The following is a 20,930-nucleotide window of genomic DNA, read 5'->3' as shown; positions in this document are numbered from 1 at the left end:
CACCAAGAACACCAAGTTTCTGGCAGCACACACCATCTGGCAGCACACCTGGCCGCACACATGTGCTGGCAGCACACCAGGCCGCACACACACATATAGTGTGTATCTTGAACGTACACCTTCTTGTATAGCCTTATAACCCTTCAACAACATGCATATTGGGCCGTTGGCCTTACTGGACCGCCCTACAGGGCCTACATTCTACAGAATCTTCACCGAGCCTTCGGCATGACGGGACTGCCACGTGCACCTACAGTCTTCCTAGACCGCTCATAAGGTATGTTGGCCTTCAACACAAAGTAGGACCGCCTCAACCCAAATCAACGTGCAAACAATCATGTGCGTAAAACTAACATATATTGGCATATATAAGCATCAAACATAGCTAACTCACTAAACAACAATCATAGCAATCTCTCATGACTAGAATACAGACCTAGCAGGCCACTAACATCCCGATCCCTAAGGATCATAGAAGCATAACATACTGTCTATCCTGATTCCAATCTATCAGATCATAACCATATATATATATATATATATATATATATATATATATATATATATAATAACGATAACAACTAAAGGGTCGGCCTTGGTGCCTTAGACCCTTTTGATATAATGAGGATAACTCACCTCACAGATGTCGACTCGGTAGATAAATCCCAACTCTCAGATCAATCGCCAAAGACTCCTCCACCTATTACCATAGTACGAGCATACTCATAAATCCTCAACCTCACAAGTACTCCATAAACCAACCAGTCAACCCCAGGTCAAAGTCAAAGTCCTCAGTCAAGGTCAACAGTCCATGTTAACCTTAACTCGTCGAGCACCCTCGGCTACTCGCTGATCCAACTCGCCAAGTCATCGAGGTGACTCGTCGAGTTCCTCTGATTCTTGATCACACTTCTAAGCCACCCGTCGAGTTTCCTTCTTGCAACTCGACGGATACACACACATACATATGCTGGAGAAAACTCATCCGACTCGTCAAGTTGTTCATACAACTCTCCGAGTCTATGATAATCTTCATCGGACTCGTCGAGTTGCTCATCCAACTCGTCGAGTTCAAGGCCATCTTCATACGACTCGTCGAGTCAACCTTGCGACTCACCGAGTTCCTTCAGCCCTTAAGCCATACAGACTCATTTAAGCCATGCAATGGCTCCAAATTACAGATCCAAGCTTCTAGAGCATGCTTTTCACGTAAAGTTGCAAACTTTACGTGTATGCATGGCTAAAAAGGCTCTTAATGGCAATTCTAAGCTCTTAATGGGGTTTCATGCACAAGGAGGGTTTCAATCACCCCCACACTCGCAACTTTATGACTCTAGGACTTAGGAAGGGTCCAGATCTGAAGTTACAACTTCAGATCTATCCCATAGCTCCCCATATCAACTCAAAATCCATAAAACCCTAAAACTCAACCAAAAGAAAAGAGATCTATAAGGAAAGGGAAGTAAATATTGCAACTTGATACCTCCAGAAGATGCTAGCTGAGGTAAGTTCTGTTTCCCACACTTCCTTGCTTCAACTCCCTTGTTCTTCAAGCTTTTCCCTCCTAGCCAACCTTCTTTCCAAGGCTTAAATCACACCAAGAAGAGTACCACACGAATTAGGGTTTCACTGAACTTCTCAAAGACTGTAAAGAGGCCATAGGAGGCTGAGGCTCCTTTAAATAGGGTGCAAAACCCCGGGATTTAGGGTTTCATCTGTCAGCTCCTACGCGTTGAGTCCCTATATAGACTCGGCGAGTAGGTCACTACACATGCGATCCCACCCTGCTGCTACTCGACGAGTAGGGCAACCAACTAGTCGAGTAGGACTTAAAACCAAAGAACCTTTTATATAATCAATACCTGAGAATCTGGGCATTACATACCGGTATCTTATTGTGGATGTCAGAGCTTATTAGCTTCTTAAATTCACATTAAATGCTATCTACCCAACCATCTAATTTTTTATGTTCATCACCATTACACAAGGAGTTGAATACGATAAGAATGCAAGAAACAAATCTACAAATTTGGAGAAGAGAAGCCCCAACTTCAGCTTTCTATGTTTATAAGTTCAAATTTTGGCTGCAATTTATTTATATATTATTTTATAATCACAAGAGGACCATATTATCTGTCTTGGTAAGTTAGTATGTTTTACCTTTTAAATTGTATGGTTTTTATATAATTCATATAAACTGATGAAAATATAAAAATGTTGCAGTTCTATAATCAAATGTCTCAATACTGTGGATAGATTTAAATTCATTGTTCAATATGTAACTTGTTGTATCTTTGCATAACCCTTGACTTTGCATTTGTGATTATTGCCAAACTTAACCACTCCTCCATTTTCTAGGCTTCGAAAATCACGCAAGTTTTCCTTCTTCCCTGTCATGTGACGTCAGCAACCGCTATCAATATACCATTTGTTATCATATTGCTCGTCACAAAGTACCTGCGATCATTGGAAAAATTTAGGTACCCAAGCCTTGTTGGGTCCATTCATATTAGATTTGTTTTTCAATTGTAAAGTATAACCGTTAACCCAATCACAAACTTGTATTTTCAAACTGTCAAAAAATTTAACATTTTCATTCGAAGGGTCAGATATATGAGTTTTTACTATTTTCAAATTTTCACTGATTATACCCTTCGCATTTTGAGTTTGTGATTCTTCCCTTTTTACTTTTGAGACCGGCTGCCAAACTTTAACCGAAATATTTGACTCTTTGGATGACGAACTACCATTCGTTGAAGGATTAGCATACTTGTCATACGCCTCATGTATCTGTTCTTTCGAAAACTTACTTGATTGATATATTTTTCCTTTTCCTTCCAACCAATGATCAATATTTCTTTTCGTTGTTATTCCCTTCACATATGAGACTTTGTCAGCTTGTTTCTTCAAAGGATTATAACATTTTGTTGAACTTGGAACATAATCCACTTTTGGTTTTGAAATATATGATTCATGATAAGATGTATTGATTTGTGATTTTGAAATCTGTGTTTCAACCTTTTTCTGAAAACTTTTTCTTGGAAGTGTTGTTTTTGTTCTACTTGAAAATGAATCATTTTTCTTTTCAAAACTTTGAGACTTTAATTTTTCTCTAAAAACTTTTCTTCCTCTTGAAAAATTTGTTGATTTCATATTTAATGATTCAATAGTTTGCCAAAAAATTGTTTTTCTCGCTTGACGTTTCGAAATATTATTTTCCTTTGAAAATTTTTCAACTTGAGCTTTAAATTCTTTTGAATTTAATGTTATTGCTTTGTTGACTGTTTTAACACCTTCGTGCTTTGTAAACACATTTTCAGTTGAGTTAACTTTCTTCTTTTCAACTTTTGACTTTTCAACCCATACTCTTTTTGGTTTTTGATGTTGAAATTTATATGAATTCTTTGTAAGATTGTTTTCAACTGTGCTTTGATTCGAAAAGAAACCTTCATTTGAAGTTTGCATATTGTCTTCCTCAATCATCTTTTTGAATTCAGGATTTATATTTTCAACATTACCTGTTGTTACGAAGACTTGATTTGGGAACACAACATCATCAGTGCATTTGAAGATTGGATACACAACAGTATTCGATTCAAGATAATGAGCACCTTTTTCACTAAGAATTTTCTCAAATTTTTGTGTATCCAAATAGACTTGATCAACAACCACTCGAGGAATTCCAATTTCTTTCGATCTTTGAATTGGCTTCGAATTTGTATTTTCTTCCTCATTGTCACTATCATCGGTTTGACTATCATGTATTTCCACAAACTCCATATCACAAACTTTCGAAGTTGAGGGTTCATCAGTGTCAATTTTTAAGAATAAATCTTCACACTTTTCTTTCCCTTTAAAAGAATTTGCTACATTTATGACAGACAATTGAGAACAATCTACATCCTCTAAATCACTAATTTCACTAATATTATCAGAATTATCTTCAATATCAGCAAAATTAGTTTCACAATTAGATGTAGAATTCTCAGTCTTTTTCAAAATTCGAAGTTGTTCTGATTTAGATAAGGTCTCATTTACAATTTTTACTAAATCATTAGCATCAAGATAATCTTTGACTTTAGCAATTCCATATCTAAACCTATCATCTGGAACTTTGTTAAAATCAGAAATTTCTTTTTCACAATCATATGAAATACTATCTACCTTAGCTCTATCATAAGCTAAAAATGGTAGTGATTTTCTATGTTGTTCCTTACTTATCTCACTCGAATGATGTAACTTAGTTAATTTTCCATACAATCTTTTCGCAGAATTACAAAAAATATTTCTTTGTGAACAACAAGTTTATTTCCTTTGCTAAACTTTCCCTATCCTCCATAATATTTGAAACTTGCAATTCTAAGTAATCAATCCTAGTGACTTTTGAATCCAACTTTTTTCTTGTCTCTAGTAATTGATCACTTAACTTTTTCGCTTCATTGCTAGCAGACACAACAATTGAATCAAAATAAGTAATAGTTTCATCAAAAGATACTAACTCAGAATTATATGCAGAAACTGGAATGTTAAAAGATTCAAGAATGTTACGTACCTTGGTAGTCATGGGCGACCTGTCAGTAGACTTTGAAACGAAGCATTGCCCACACACTTCGTAAGTCTGTTCTTCATCTGAATCCTCTTCCATCTTTGCATACATAGCTCCATGTGATGGATTTTTCATCTCTTCATCATCTGAACCCGAAGACCATATTTGATATGTGCCATCTGATTCAGTTTCTCCATGAGCCAATAATGACAAATTCTTTGCTTTCTTCTTTACTTCCTCCAGTTTCTCAGTGTAGTATGCTTCATCCTTTGTTTTATTTTTCTTTTCTTCCTTCTTCCTCAACAAGCAATCTACTGTCAAATGATTTGCTGCATAGCAATAATGGCAATTAATACCTGTATCACCTTTCAATATCATCTTCATTTGCTCCAACTCATTCTTCGAATCTGTCTTCATTTCTTTCTTCTTTTCATCCAGTTTGTTTTTGTTCTCAAAACTACCCTTCGAATCTGATGACTTCTTTGGATTAAAAGGTTTCTTAAAAAATTTCTTTACTCTATTGTTTGAGTAAAAAGCAACAGCCTCGTCATCAGAATTCATCAGAAAACCTTCTTCTTCATCAGACTTCGATTTTTCATTCTCTCTTTCTGAAACCTTCGAAACTAGTGGCAATGGTCCACAAAGACTTGTTATCGCTTCCTCAGCTATTTCATTAACTTCATTTTCATGAGATTTTAATTGATTGTACAAGTCATTCAAAGTCGAAGTATCAAAACTCTGTTGATTTTTCACCATCATACTCACACTCCTCCACTCCTTTCGAAGTCCCATTACAAATATCAAATTGTACTCCATTGATGATCTTATTATACTATAACGGTTACAACGATAGATTAGCTCGTTGAACCTATCATAGTATGCTTCAATAGACTCATTATCTTTTTGTCTGAAATCTTTGAGTTCTACCAGGCATTGTTTCACAGATGTGATCTTCGTCTTTTCACTTCCTTGAAATTTGTCTTTGAGATTGTTCCAGATTTCTTTAGCTGTTTTGCATGTTCTGACATAATTGTACACAACAGGAGGCAACGCACCTCTTAATTCCCTCATGCATTTCTTCTCCAGTCGTTTTAAACGATCGGTTTGATTATCAACTTTTGAACTACTTGAAGACATTCCGATTGGCTGAACTTGTGTAGGTTGATTGATTTCTCCTGTGATACATTTCCATGATTCTTCATCCAATCCGTTCAAGTAATCTTCCATCCGATCTGCCCACTGATCATAATATTCTGGAATAAGCATCGGAATTTTTGTGGATGATCCAAGCAAATGAGAAAATGATGTCATCGAATTCAGATTGAATGACGCCATTGTTGTACGGACAAGAACTTCAAGATGATACAAAAACTTTTGAGAATATTGAAATCAAATTGTATAATTCATCTCAGAATCACACAACGAACACTCGATTTACAAATATTTTTGCATAATCAAATCCTAGATTGAGATCAAGAAGAATTTTTCAATTTCAAAAAGGACAGAAACTTTTTAAATCAAATAGTAGATTGAAAAACCTTTTTGATCGTATGAAAATCAAATCACAGAAATGATTCCTGCTCTGATACTAATTGATGAGATTTGTAATCGAGTTTAAGATCAATTCAAGTCAGAATTCAGAAAGAAGAAAAACGATGAACACGAGAGTAAATATAATATTTGTTCAGCTCATATTATGCTTTTGATTTTACAAAGTACAAAGAATAATCTGTAAAAGACTAAGTGAAAAGTTCTTATACTCACTTAGTACAGACCCATATTTATAGGAGAACAAAAGCGTAATAAAATACTAAGGACTAGATATTAAGACTATTCATTATAATGCCTTAGTAAAAATAACATTACATCCGAAGACACTTCTTACGAAGACAAAATATACTTCGTAACAACCTAACTAACACTTCGACATATTACAACATTTAAACCCTAACAAAGTGATTTATTCTGTATATTTGTTTTTGAATTTATGGTTAAATCACTTTTGAATGTGTGGTTTTATCGATGTGTTTAAATTTATTGGTGGTTTTATTGAGTTTTAAACAGAAAATGTGTTTTTTTCGTCTTAAGGCTATCAGGAGTGGGAAGGAAAAGACGCGTGGGAGCTGACGTGTCAGCCCCCTTCACGCATGAACACCGCCCCACCTTCTGGTGGGTGTCTTGTTCCGTGGAGCTGAAGACGGGTGAAGACGATGGATTTGATTGACTCTTTCTTTTTGACCGTTGCTTTATTACCGTTTGTAAAAAAAATTATTAATTAATTAATTACTACCAAATCTCTATATATATCAACATATATTTTACCTTTCAAACACACACCAAACTTTGAACACAAACAAATATACTCTCATTCAAAAAATACACTTTCCTCCATGGATCCAAACCAAAATAACCCACCCACCCCAAACACCCCAAATACTCCAAATGATCCGTTAGCAAACATTGGCTATATGCAATTGTTATCATCCTCCGTTCAACAATAACATTTATTTACTAATCTTTCATACCACCCACACTACTACCAAAACCAACCACAACCACAATTTGTTCAAACCCAATTTCAACCCTTTCAACAACAACCTCCTACGCGTTTTCAGCCCCAAACTTTCCAACAACCACAACCAAGTTCACAACCATCTCAAGTTCCATTATCGCAATCTCAACCCGTAAACCTCGACGATGAAGACGACGACGAACGGGTTCAAGAAACACAACCAATTCGTAGAAGGCAAAAAAAATCCAAAGATTCAACAAAGAAGAAAAACACCCAATGGACCGAGAAGGAGAAGGCAATTTTAGCTAAAGCTTGGATTGCCATATCACAAGACAGGGATGTCACCAACGCGCAATCGGGACATAGCTTTTGGAATCGTATTTTAGACCACTTCCACGCGTTATTGGGAAGGCAAACGAGTCGGACATATGATTCAGTCAATGCTAAATGACGCGATCTTAGAGCAACGTGTACCAAATTTAACGGCGTATTTGACAATTTAAAAAATATGCATCGAAGTGGTAGCAACGATTTCAACATTTTGTCAACGGCGTTGCACCAATACAAAATTACCAACAATGGTAAACCTTTTGGCAACCAAAAAGCGTGGGAAGTTTGTCGCAATGGCCCAAAATGGGTCCTTTATCCGGAAACGGCGCATTCGGGATCTACCACCGGTTCCAACAAAAGGCCGAGAACGTCCGAGTCGGAGATCGGTGCTAACCTCGACCTCAATGATGAGTTCGACGCTGCCGAGGGTGAGGGTCCATCGGACGTCCATCTTCGTCGACCACCGGGTAGGGACAAAGGGAGAAAGGGGGCTTCGTCTAGCGGAAAATCAACCAACGAGGACGTGTTAGCGGAGAAAATCGAAAAAACTCTACATTTTTTAGAAAAAAAATTTGATTCAACGGAGGAGCAACGCCGGTGACAATTGGCACTCACCAATCTTCAAATTGTAAACACAATGCCGCAACCCGATCTCGACCCGGAAAATTTAAGGGTCTTTATGAAAATTCAACAAGAAGTTATCGACCAATATCGCAACTAGATTTGATGTTTTTTAATAATTTAGGTTTAATTTTCTAAGTATGGATTATGTTTTTTTAGTATTTTAGTTTTAATTTTCTGTGTTTTAAATTATGTAATATGGTTTTAATTAATATAAAATATGTTATTTATAAAATATATTATTTATTTAATATTTTATTTATTTAACAAAATGGTAAAAAAAAAATAAAAAAAAATAATATAAAAGTGAATGTTGTTAGTGGTGACCATTTCCATAGTGGAGTGGGTTGGTGGTGAAGATGACGTGGCGCATAGGTGACGCCACTTTTCCAGTGAGTTTGTAGTGACCACTCCATATAGCCTAACACTCATAAGGTATGAAATTGTGTAAAAATGATTAATGTGAAAAATGTGGATTGATTTTTATTGAAATAATCAAAAGAGTTGCAATAATATGAAAATGAAAATAAAAAGTTAAGATGTCAAAAAAGAGGAGATCATATGTGTTATTTAAAAAAGGCAATTATTTTCAATATATATAAATTAATTAAAACGTAATTTATTAAAAATAGTCCATGACTTATATTAATAACAAAGTAGAATAATTACATTAATATATAAACAAAAATTATATTATAAAATGATCATATAATAAGATAAAAAATTGTGTGGATCTTATTTAAAATATATATATATATATATATATATATATATATATATATATATATATATATTTATTTATTTAAGATATATATTCATTTCATAACAATCCCACGTGTATCTTTTTGTTTTTTTCACTTAAGTAACATGTGTTAGATTCCAAATTACAAGTTATCTTCTTTCATAACAAATTAGATTTCACTATTAAGGGTTTACTTTTTCATTACATTCGTATCAAAGTTGGGTGTCTAATTATACATGTTGCAAATAAAAATAATTTTCAAAAGAAAGTATTCGTATCCGTCGCTTGACGCGGATAAACGGCTAGTGTGTGTATTATATATATATATATATATATATATATATATATATATACACGTTTCGTGTGTATTATCAGACGTGTTACAACTTCAAATTATCACTTTTCCTGATTGTTCCATGTGTCCTTTGGTTTTCCATGCGTCACAAACAACCTACACGTGTCCCTTGCATGAACACATTGATGCGCTACGTCAACCATAAAATGCACCACATCCTGTGGTTAACTTTATCCAAACTCAAAGTATGTTGCTATTTTTTGAAATAGCTATATCTTCTTTGATGGCTATACTAAAATTAGTTCTACATGCAAAATAAAGCATAGTCAAATACTCAATTTTTTTGGTCATTACAATTCATTTACCCTTATAATGATACCTTCCTTTGAATCGTTTACAATTCACGATCACGATTGGAAAGTAATCACTTGATTTTTTACACATCTTATAGTTTAAGCTTAGGTATAGTTATTCGAAACCTAATTCGCTTATATTATGGCTCTAATACCACTTGTAACACCCAGTGGCGGACCTATATGGAGAATTGGGAGTCCCGAGCCACTGCTCAATTTCCGGCTCGTAGTGTAATTTTTTTTTTTTAATTTTTTCTATTAGGTGCACCCGCTTAAAGTATGAGAGACACCCCTACTAAAATAGTCTGCGTTCGCCACTGGTAACACCTATACTTTTTAACAACCATTATTTCACTTTTGGTTGTACAAATATCATGACATGTAATCATGATAAAATCCAGCCTTACAAAAACTTCATAAAGTCTATCATAGTTTACAAATATTTGGCATTACCTCAATCCATTCCAAAGACTTTACAAAGTCTTCCATAGCCATCAGTTTCTTTTCAACTTTCACGATTGCAGTATCATGAAAACAAATTTTAATATTTAAGACTTCAACTAGTCATAAACAACAAACATGAGGAGTTTGTTTCCCAACATAAGCTTTACATATAAATGTATATACCGAAATCTATAACTGTGTTTCTCAAAGGAAACCTTTAACGATGTTTCCCGAAAGAAACCTTCAACGATGTTTCACAAAGGAAACCCTTAACAATATTTTTCGAAGGAAACCTTTAGCGATGTTTCACTCAAGAGAACCTTTAACGATGTTTCCCTAAGAAAACTTTAACGATGTTTCCTGAAGGAAACTTTTGACAATATTTGCAAAAGAAAACCTTAAACAATGTTTCCCAAAGGAAACCTTTAACATTGTTCCACTCATGGGAACCTTTAACTATATTTCCCGAAAGAACCTTTAACGATGTTTACCAAACGAAACATTTAACGATGTTTTCCAAAGGAAACATTTAACAATGTTCTACTCACACGAAACTTTAACGATGTTTCCTAAAGGAAGCCTTTAACAATGTTCTACTCACACGCACCAAAGGAAACCTTTAACAATGTTTTCCTAAGGAAACTTTAACAATGTGTTCCAAAGGAAACCATTTTTTAGTCTCGTTGAGTGGACGACCTTTTTATTCCACACGAGCTCTAAATTAGAATCAATTATCTAAACAATGCTTGTGGCCAATACGTTTCATGAGAAAGTGAGAAAAACTCACATGCTAAAGTATCATGTATGGTAGATTGAAAATACAACAAGAACCATACATTTTGCAATTTAATCTCAAATGGGTATACTAGTAATCAGAAATTAAAAACAAATGTTCAAAAATAAATTGTATTAGCTTTAGGGAAGAGTAATAAAAAATCAAACCGTCTACTATGGCAGGAAACGGAGTCGACGTGTCTACTATTGTCGAAGATGAAATTGTATCTAGATGTATGAAGCCATGGTGGGCTCATGTAGAGTTAGGTTACTATAAAACTATAATTATTCGAGATTAAATTGTAAAATCATTTTCTTTTATCAGTTTTTTAAAAATTATATCTAATTTGTTGAATACTTTTGTGAAACACTTGGTCAAAAACTCCAATGAAGTGACTGATTATGTTTACTTTAATCAAATCACACCCTTAGAACATCTTTAAATGCATAAGGTGTTGTTTGTTTTTTTGAAGCAAAAATCCATAAAGTTTGTGGACCAACTCTGCAACCCTCTGCAGTAGAAGAGGTGGACAAAACGGCTACATACTGTAATAAGAAGCGAGTTTGTTTTTTTAACATCTGCATGTTATTGCAGATATTAAAAAAATTTTAAAAACTGATTTTATAATCCGAAAATAGATTTTTAATACCGAAATTTTAATAATGTATGACATTTCAGCAAAAATTTATGATATTTCAGCAAAAAAATAATGATATTTTAACAAAAAATGAAGATATTTTAGCATAAAATAATGATATTTCATCAACAAATTATTATTAGCCAATATTAAAAAAAGAAAAAAATTTCAATAAGAATAAACAAAAAAAACGAAAAAATGTGAAATAAAATTTCGGCAATATATAATCAATATTTTAGGAAGAACAAAAAAAAAGAGGTTCGAAGAGGTGGGAAGAGACAAAACAAATATTGCACCAAGAAGAACACGCACATATGTTTTTTAATTCGAACTGAAAAACAAACAATTGCGAGATGAATAGTATTGCACATGTGTTGCGTCGCACAACAATAAGAGATGTGAAAAGGTTTTTTCCGAAAAACAAACAACACCTAAGTCTTTGTAAAGACTTATAGAATTTGCCAACTATATTTTCCTCTAACAAATTGATAAAAATGCTTGAGTCATATAGAATAAACAACTTTTGCTAAAAAAAAACATTTTGCTCAGAGGATCATAACCCTTACAAATCTATAGCTATAATATTAAAAACAACTTCGTTATCACAATACAACGACTGAGAAGGAAAACAAGCAAGCTACACTGATAAGCTTTTTTCTATGGTCAAGCCAGTTCTTTGGAAGGCTACATCCATAGATATAGGAGATATAACATTGCTAAATTCTATTAAGAAGTTTTATCGCATGTGGTGCAAGGAAACCAAACATATCAAACACAAATGGTATGAACACATGTTGATTTTTCATGTTTTATGATATTGTTTTATGATATTGTATTTAGCAGTTTTTAAAGTAGCATGCCTCTCCTTGATATCCCTCAACTCCATGAGAGAGGATATCCCTGTAAGGTCCATATAAGCATGTTTTCCTCCAACCCATACAAAAATCAAAACGTCAATAGGTTTAAGGACCGATCTTCCTTCCGTCAAGAAACTCAAATAATAACTCTTTAAATGCCCTATTCCAATGATAAAAGACTTTTCAAAAAACTTGTGTAAAATGTGTATCGTAGATACTCTTAGAATTTATATAAATTTTTTTCTTAAAAAACTTTTTGCGTGGCGGGTCATAACTTTTTAAATGACCTATTCAAATGATTAAACACTTTTCAAAAAAAAACTTGTGTAAAATGTGTATTGTAGATGCTTAGAATTCAACAGACGGTTTACAGAAAATACACTTTCATTTATACCCCTTCTATTTGTGTATGTATTCCAAAATTTACCTTTTATTTTTAAAAACTTTATGAAATGCCTGTATTATTTTAACGTATTAATATTATACTATAGAATAAAATTTTGTATGTATTGTTTGTGTAGTAAGTCTAACTACATAATAGATCTCTTTTATTCTATATTGTGGTAAATATGTATCAAACTTTTTTTTGTGTCTATCGATATTTTTACTTGCATTTCCTTCTACTAATCAAAATATAGAAATCATGTTTGAATTTGTAGAAGGTGGGCCCGTTTTCTATATATATCATATATGTATTCACTTATCATATAACATGTTGTTCTGTATTTAATTTGCATTGGAGTAAAACTGTGATCAACGTCAAGGGGACAAATATTATAAACTTGTGTTACCTAAATGGGTGGTTAATGAGTACATGACTTGCTCTTGATCTTTTGTATATTCAAATGACATAAATGCCCTTGTTGCCAAAAATAGATAACCATTGTTGTGTTACCTAGGGTAGAATTGACTGTGGGAAATTGTAGCAATCGAATAAGAACTTTCCCTTTCATGATCACCAAGTATAGTTTGTGTAATGTTGTTGAGTTCCATAGTTTTTTCGTCTATGAAAGGGGGATTAGAAGGGAAGGGTAAATGTTCATCTTTTGCCAACATTTTTAGTACAGTTGACATTGTTGGCCTTAAAGATGGAGCTTCTTGGGTGCAAAGAAGTCCTACATGTACCACTTTTATTGCGTCTTTTTTGAATATAACGTTTGGGTAAATATCCATCAATAGATTCGGGTCAAAGATTTGCTCCACTGTACCTTCCTGGAAGTGCTTCCATGCCTATTCATCCACAAATATAAAATTTCTAAACTTATTATAATTGGAATGTTTTTACTTCTTTTAGAAAAAAACAAAAAAAAGAACTTGAAATATTATGTTTTAGGCGAAGGGTTTATACTTACAGTAGAGACTATGCTGTCCGTATATTCTGTTGTATTGCTTCTGTTGTTTTCTACACCACTAACTATTTCTAGAAGTAAAACACCAAAGCTGTAAACATCTGCCTTTTCGGTTAATTGACCATGGGCTAGATACTCTGGAGCCATATATCCACTGATGAAGATGAAATAAAAATTAAAAGATTGTTTTAGTAATTTATTCACATCTAAAATAGCTTGAAAGAGGTAATGTTTTAGTCTCATTTAGACCGCTAATTCCGTCTAGAAAAAAAAAAAAAAAACAAACTTTATGTATGCTAACACTTTATCTATACTTGGGGAAAAAGAAACAACCCTTTAATTTGGTAAGTTATGTATAGAGGTGTTTTTTTTTCCTTAAAAAAGAACGACTTACAGTGTACCCGCAATAGCGGTACTGAGGTGAGTTTGATCATCTTGAAAAGATCTGGCTAACCCAAAATCGGCTATTTTAGCACGAAGACGCAAGTCTAACAAGATGTTAGAAGCTTTGATATCCCTGTGAATAATACGGGTCTTGGTGTTCTCATGAAGGTATACTAGACCTTCTGTTGTACCAATAATGATCTCAAATCTCTTCTCCCAGTTTAGTGTTCTTCCCTTTGTTTCATCTGTAGCACAATTCATAAATTTATAAATATATATCGGATTCTTGGATTTTGAAACTTTTTAAATTTACCAAAAATGAAGCGGTCGAGACTCATGTTGGGAAGATATTCATATACGAGAATGCTTTCGGGTCCTGAACAACTGCATCCTAAAAGCCTGACAAGGTTTTTGTGTTCAACACTGCTAATTATGTTAACTTCGTTGTAGAAATCTGCTACTCTGAATTTGTTGTTGACGTAAAGCCTCTTCACAGCTATTTCTCTTCCATCTGAAAGTACCCCCTGAGTGAAATTTTCACTGCCAATATTAGTTTTATAAATATAAAGGACAAGACAGTCTGAGTCTGAGTCATACCAGTCCAATGCATGTCAAAAGCAAAAGCAGTACCTTGTAAACGGTTCCAAATCCTCCCTGGCCAAGCTTGTTGGAATCATTCCAATTTGCTGTGGCTTTCTCAATAGTGGAGTATTTGAAGTTTAAGCTACTGTCAGTAAGAATCTTTGCCAATTTCTCAGCATCATAAGAGCCTGAAAACATTAAGGACTGATTGAAGGTTGTTTTAATAAATTAATGAAACAAATGGTGTTGAATGAGTTGTACCTCTTCTCCTGTATTGTATATATCTACGTCTCCTAATATATAAAACAATAGTCAAAGCAACGATCAAAACCACCACGGAACTAACAATGGAAACAATAACCGCTACCATCTTTCCTGTAAAACACATAAATAAAAAAGTTAATCAAAAATGAAAAAACGCCTTCATGTTTTTAAATGGAAGATTCCATATTTCGGTTATCATGAATTATTATGTGATTTTATTTTTATATCCCTCGTCATGATTCTCTATTTTAATTAAAATTAAAATAAAGATATAAAAGTCTATCATCTTATTTTTAAACCCTATTTTTAAATGGACAAATCAAAAACTTTTGGTTTGACTCTTTTTGTATATAGTACGGTTCGTTTTGAATGGATACATAATTTTCCCAAAAAGATTATCTCAGTCAAACATTTCATTTAAAAAAAAAAGGTAAAAAAGTACACTACATTATTTTTTTTAGATAAACATGGTTAGATTTATCTAAAAAAAAAAGTTGATTTGTTACCTCTATTGTTGGAGCTCTGTATCACCTCTACAGGATTTAAAAAATCCCTATCAGAATACCTCATAAAACACCCCGTATTCAACGCCCTTCCCTCCGTCGACGGCAAACATTTCGAAATCGCCGCCGACGCATTCTCCAAACACTTCCTACAATCCGCCGGACTCAAAGTCCTCCAACATTCCGCCATCACAAACACCGACTCATTACCACCACCACTCGCCACCACCACCTCCGCCCTCCCAAAATACTCATCACTACTCAACGCCTCCGACACAACATCCACCACCGCCTGTTGAGTCAAATCTCGAAACCCTAAACTCTCCCTCGTTACATTCCCACAAACAATCGTATCATTAGGTCCTTTATACTCTTGAAAAAAGCTATAATTTTGAAGCCGCATATAACAACCGTCGATGTAAATCCGACCACCGCTATGGGGATAGCAACCGGGAAGAACAGTACGGAGTTGGGCGTAGCATAACATACAATCTTGTGAAGAGAGATCGTTGAAGCATTGTGCGAGAGCGTAATTTTTGTTGGGTCCTGTTCCGATTTCTATGGTTGCGTTGTTTGATGTTCGTAATCGGACGTTGATGATTTCCATTGCTTGTACGAAATTTGGGACGAATATGGTTTGATTGTTTTCGAATCCTTCGTCGCAATACATTTTGATTACTTGTGTTCTAGCATCCCCGTTTGATGTTGATATTAGTAGGGGGATTGTGATTAAAGCGATGAGGAGGGTTGATTTCTTCATCTTCTAGTTGATCTGAAGTACAGAAATTTTTGTTAGTAATGGATTTGAAAAGTGAAGTATGTTTGTTATTTTGGTTAAGGAAAAAAATGAGTTGAAGGAAAAGAATACATAATTGTTGAAGATAAACATTAAACAATAGTTGGTTTCATTTTTGTAAGTAGCAAATCAAAATAAACAATAAACAGAGTCTAATTTGGTGGTTATGGACTTATGGTGGCTTTAATGCAGAATTTCAACTTATCCATTTTGTGGTTCAATAAAGTTTGACCTTCAAAATTTATTTCCCTTTTAGTTTACCGACCTAAATTTATTTTGGTTTAAATCCATCGATTTATTTTTCTACAAACCGTATACTATAACAACTATAGTCGTATAACTTTTGCTATCGGGTAAAAAACATGCTTCTTGTCAATTATCTTGTTACCAACAAGTTTGGTTGGTATAAAGTTATAATGATAAATACCAATTTTTTCTACTTTTCAATTGTAATAGTAAACCTACAAGAACTAATGATAAAAGTTAGATATGGTTGTATTTATTGGTAGGTAAATATATAAAGTCGTTATCACTGACTAAATCTAATGTACACCGTTGAGCAAAAACGTATTATATGTGATCAAATTTATACTTAAAAACGTACATAAAAATAAACATTAAAACGTAAGAAAACTGAAATTTATCGACATATACATAAAAATAAGTAAGTGTTTTTTTAGTTAACGAACGAAAGTTCGAATATGTGACCAAATTCATTTGTAGAAACATACATAAAAATAAGCATTGAAACGTAAAAAAACAGAATTTATACAAATACACATAAATAAGTATAAAATATTTTTTTAAGTTAACAAACGGAAGTTCAAATAATCAAAAACGTTTTAAGTGTGACCCGACTCATACATAGAAAACGTATGTAGCAATAAGAATGAAAACATAAAAAATAATCAGAATAATAAAGAACTCACATTGAAATGTAGATTACAGAGAATAAACACGAAAATTTAGAAAATAAATGGGTAAAAACGATACTTTACAAAGTTCAAAATCGAGGGAGTTAAAGTAACATTTTAAAAAGTAAAGAGGAAATGTCATAACAAATATTTTAAAATATAATAGGTGGAAAGTATAATTTCTGAAAGTTAAGGGTGCCAACTGAACTGTCGGTAAAGACATTGGATTTTAGTATAGATATAATGTGGTAATAAATTTGTACATTATTATACCATAATTACTTAATTGGTACGTTACCATCCATCAAAAATTTTGGCTTTCAAACATCTTGACTTCCAAATTTATTAGTTAAGTTGGTCATATATTTGTTGGTTTTCTATATATATATATATATATATATATATATATATATATATATATATATATATATATATATATATATATATATATATATATATATATATTGGTTAAGTTTGTTATATATTTGTTGGTTTCTATAGAACATATATTTGAAAGCCGTGGTATTACTATTTCTCTAAATATAAAATAACATTAAATGTAAGGAACTTTTAGTTTTCAATTTTAGTATTTTATATTTTGGGAAGTGGTTCATACACAATATGTTTTCTCTCTCTCTCTCTCTCTCTCTCTCTCTCTCTCTCTCTCTCTCTCTCTCTCTATATATATATATATATATATATATATATATATATATATATATATATATATATAGTTGTATATTACAACATTTTAAAACATAAATTATTGTGTATTGATAAAAACTATTGTGTACAAATTAACTATGTTGTATTTTAGCCTTATATATATATATATATATATATATATATATATATATATATATATATATATATATATATAAGTTTATTTTGATTATTAGTTATAATTTAAATGCATTAACTATTATATCTGTAATATTATATTATATTTTAAGCATATTTAGTTAATCAAAAATATAAAGTTTAATATTTATCTATTGAATTTAAATATATTTAAGAAAAATAAAAAACAAAAACATAGTTTATAAAAACTTATAATTGAGATATATTTTACCATTAATATAATTTGTAAAGTATACCAATAATTTGTTTAGTTATAATTTTATGATAATATCATTTATAAAACTGTTTTAATAAAAACACACACATACTTGTTAAAAATCTAGTTAATTTCTTTTAAACAAAAAAACTCGTAATGTAAAAGTTCAAATAGTTTTTAAAAACATTTTGTTTTTATATAATTTTACACATTTCAAAAATTTGTAGTCATGTTTGTCAAAAACTTCAATACAACTAAACATTATATATTCCAAACTTCCAACTATTTTTGCTTAACATACCCTAAACATAATTCTAATTTTATATTATGTATTTTCTAAATTATGTAATCAAATGAAAAATAAAATGAGCAGTTACGCACTTCTGTGTCTACGATAAAATCTATTATATTTCAATCAAAATTATAAGTAGAAAATGTTGGATGTTAAGACAAATATAAAACTATGTTTGATGAATTCACTGAAAAAATTGATGATAGATTAAAAAAAAACATTTTAACTACAAACTTTTAACTGATAAATAAAATAACCTTTGATTCAACCATACCAATTTTTATGATGTTAAAATTGTGATCAATTCTTTTTATAAATGAAGTATTTTTTTCTTCTTTTTTTTTTTATTAATGTACCTAACTTTGTCACAAAGGGGAGAACCAAAAATCCTAATGCAAGAAGCGTAAGACAAAATTAATAGCCCAAGATACCGTGGCCAAACTTGTTGGTTTTTGAAAATAAAGTAAGAGTCTATAAAGTTAAAAGAAGAAGACATTCGTAGGATTCCCTATTCCCTAAATAGGAACTTTTAGGTTTGTTGACTTCCAAAATTATCAATGATTTAAAAGGCTTCATTGAAAGGAGACTATTCGATCTATTTAATAAACTTAAAACCGAAATAAAGGGAGGCAATATCATCAAACTTTATAGAATTTACATGCAATTTGTTAACATTTATACTGTCTAAAAGAAATTAAAAAACTCACGAGTTTGATGTCTTGTTGATTAAGTCAGATTCAACATCTTATCAGGTTCGAAACCGCAATACGAAGCAAATTAGAGTTTTTAATTATGATATTAAACACATAGTCAAATTTAGTATGTTATTAGACCAATAAAAGATATATTATATTGTTTTTAGTCTTGTTGATTTATCTAAAAAAACCAAAAGGTATATATTCTCTTACATTTTCTTCATAAGTATTTTCTTGAGTTCTATCATTATTTAATATAAATAAGAGGATAGATAAAAAAAATATAGAAAAATATTTAATTTCTCATAATATAATAATAAGTAGGTAAAAATTATCATCCAACTTATAATTTATGTTTTGCCACATAGTATTAATGCATGTGGTACCATGTTCTATGAATTAATTGAGCAACACAAATTCAAAACGCATCATTCATTACAACTTCCACTGTTCAACAACTCTACATATTTTCTAAAGGCGCTGGGCCCATTGTGGCGTATATGTGGTGTGTTGAATGCGTATACAATTACCAATGGATATGTGATGTGTTTATATATCTAAACATATAATGGAATAAATATATATTCCCAGTAAGTAAAGTACAAAAACAATAAACAAAATTCTGCAACAACCTAACAGATACTTATTTTGTAACAGAAGCATCAAATTGGTTGCTATAAACTTATATCGATGTTGCAACATCATTATTTCACAGATTTACCATGAATAATTGACATAAAACTCCTCCGTTTCTTAAGATTTAATCAACGTCATAATATATGACGAATCAGATTGGGATTTGTTCGCTTTGACTACATTTGTATAATGAAATCGCAAGAGTAATTTACAGAAAGGGGATGAAGAAATGCTGAAGAAAGGAGCATCAAAATTATATGCGCTAAACTACGTAAAGAACTTGAAGATATTTAGTAAACAGTAGAATTTTATAGTTCTAATCAAAGTAATCGCTGAAATTCCTCTGTTTCTTAAGCTTCTAAAGCTAGTAGTAATTTAGCAGAAAGTAAGTAAAATCCGTTGTTGTCGCTAATGAAAAACAGTTTTGGTATTATCAATCGCACAGAGTTTACGATGATCATCAATCAGAACACTAAAATCTAACTAAACTCGATAAATATCACATGTAATCCTGATAAAAGAGTATAAACGAAAAAGAAATTGAGATCCGAATCGTACCTTTTTCACTACACTTGATTCATGGAGTTTAATGGAGGTTGATCGATTTTTGGTTTAGTATATATAAGTCCTGGTCGTCTGGATTAATATAGAACGTTGAAGCCACCTTCTGTAGACAGAATTTGAGTGTAGACTGTCCAAGGAGAAGAAGAAAAAAGGAAGAATATTTGACCGAAGCTAATAATGTTGATATTAATTCGTTTTGCTCATTTTCCTACCTTTTTTGTATTTATCATTTGTAACTCATTTGTTTTGAAATTATTTCAAGTGACATTATATTTATAATTGATTGATAAAATTTCAAATGTTAGTTTAAAATAAGATAAAATATTTTAAATGTTGCCTATAATATATTAGGTTTTCGAATTATAGCTTGCCAACCACGTTAAAAGTTCAGCTTAAATAAATATGTTTGGCAAAATTAACTAGGGATGGGCATCGGTTCTAACCCTGAGTGGGAACTAAATGCCCAGAAACTGAAATGCATAGAAATATAGGACCGAAAGCTAGACCGGTTAAGTGGATATCGATTTTGATGGTGGCACTGATTTTCGGTTCCAGAACTAGGTTAAGCTAACGAAATGTTTTTTCAAAAATTGGTTTTTGGTTCCAAAACCGTGTTTAGCCCATGAAATGTGTGTGTGTTTTTTTTTCGAAACCGATTTTCAGATCTAAAAGGGGGACATAATTCCCGAAAACTGAAAAAATGGATATCTTGGAATGGGAAGCCGTCCCAACAGTATGTAATTCCGGTCCAGGGTTAGTTCCGTTTCTACTAGGCCAAATGT

The 20,930-nt window shown here is 32.2% G+C and overlaps 1 protein-coding gene across 1 annotated transcript; it reads right to left on the bottom strand.

The window, feature by feature from the left end:
• Positions 1–12,820: 12,820 nt before the first annotated feature.
• On the bottom strand, positions 12,821–20,322 carry LOC145069381 (cysteine-rich receptor-like protein kinase 2). The gene is made up of 8 exons (XM_079016302.1): positions 20,143–20,322; positions 15,198–15,966; positions 14,689–14,802; positions 14,476–14,615; positions 14,159–14,369; positions 13,856–14,090; positions 13,465–13,615; positions 12,821–13,342 (listed from the first exon to the last, which is right to left on the bottom strand). Exons 2-8 carry the CDS (start codon positions 15,952–15,954, stop codon positions 13,004–13,006), a joined length of 1,947 nt encoding a protein of 648 aa, XP_078872428.1. The 5' UTR covers positions 15,955–15,966; positions 20,143–20,322; the 3' UTR covers positions 12,821–13,003.
• Between the last annotated feature and the right edge of the window lie 608 nt (positions 20,323–20,930).

Source organism: Lactuca serriola, chromosome 8 (genome assembly GCF_051521515.1).
Source record: "Lactuca serriola cultivar US96UC23 chromosome 8, Lser_US96UC23_V15, whole genome shotgun sequence".
Taxonomy (NCBI): domain Eukaryota; kingdom Viridiplantae; phylum Streptophyta; class Magnoliopsida; order Asterales; family Asteraceae; genus Lactuca; species Lactuca serriola.
The sequence above is the reverse complement of the archived record's forward strand: the minus strand, read 5'-3'. Positions and strand labels throughout refer to the sequence as shown.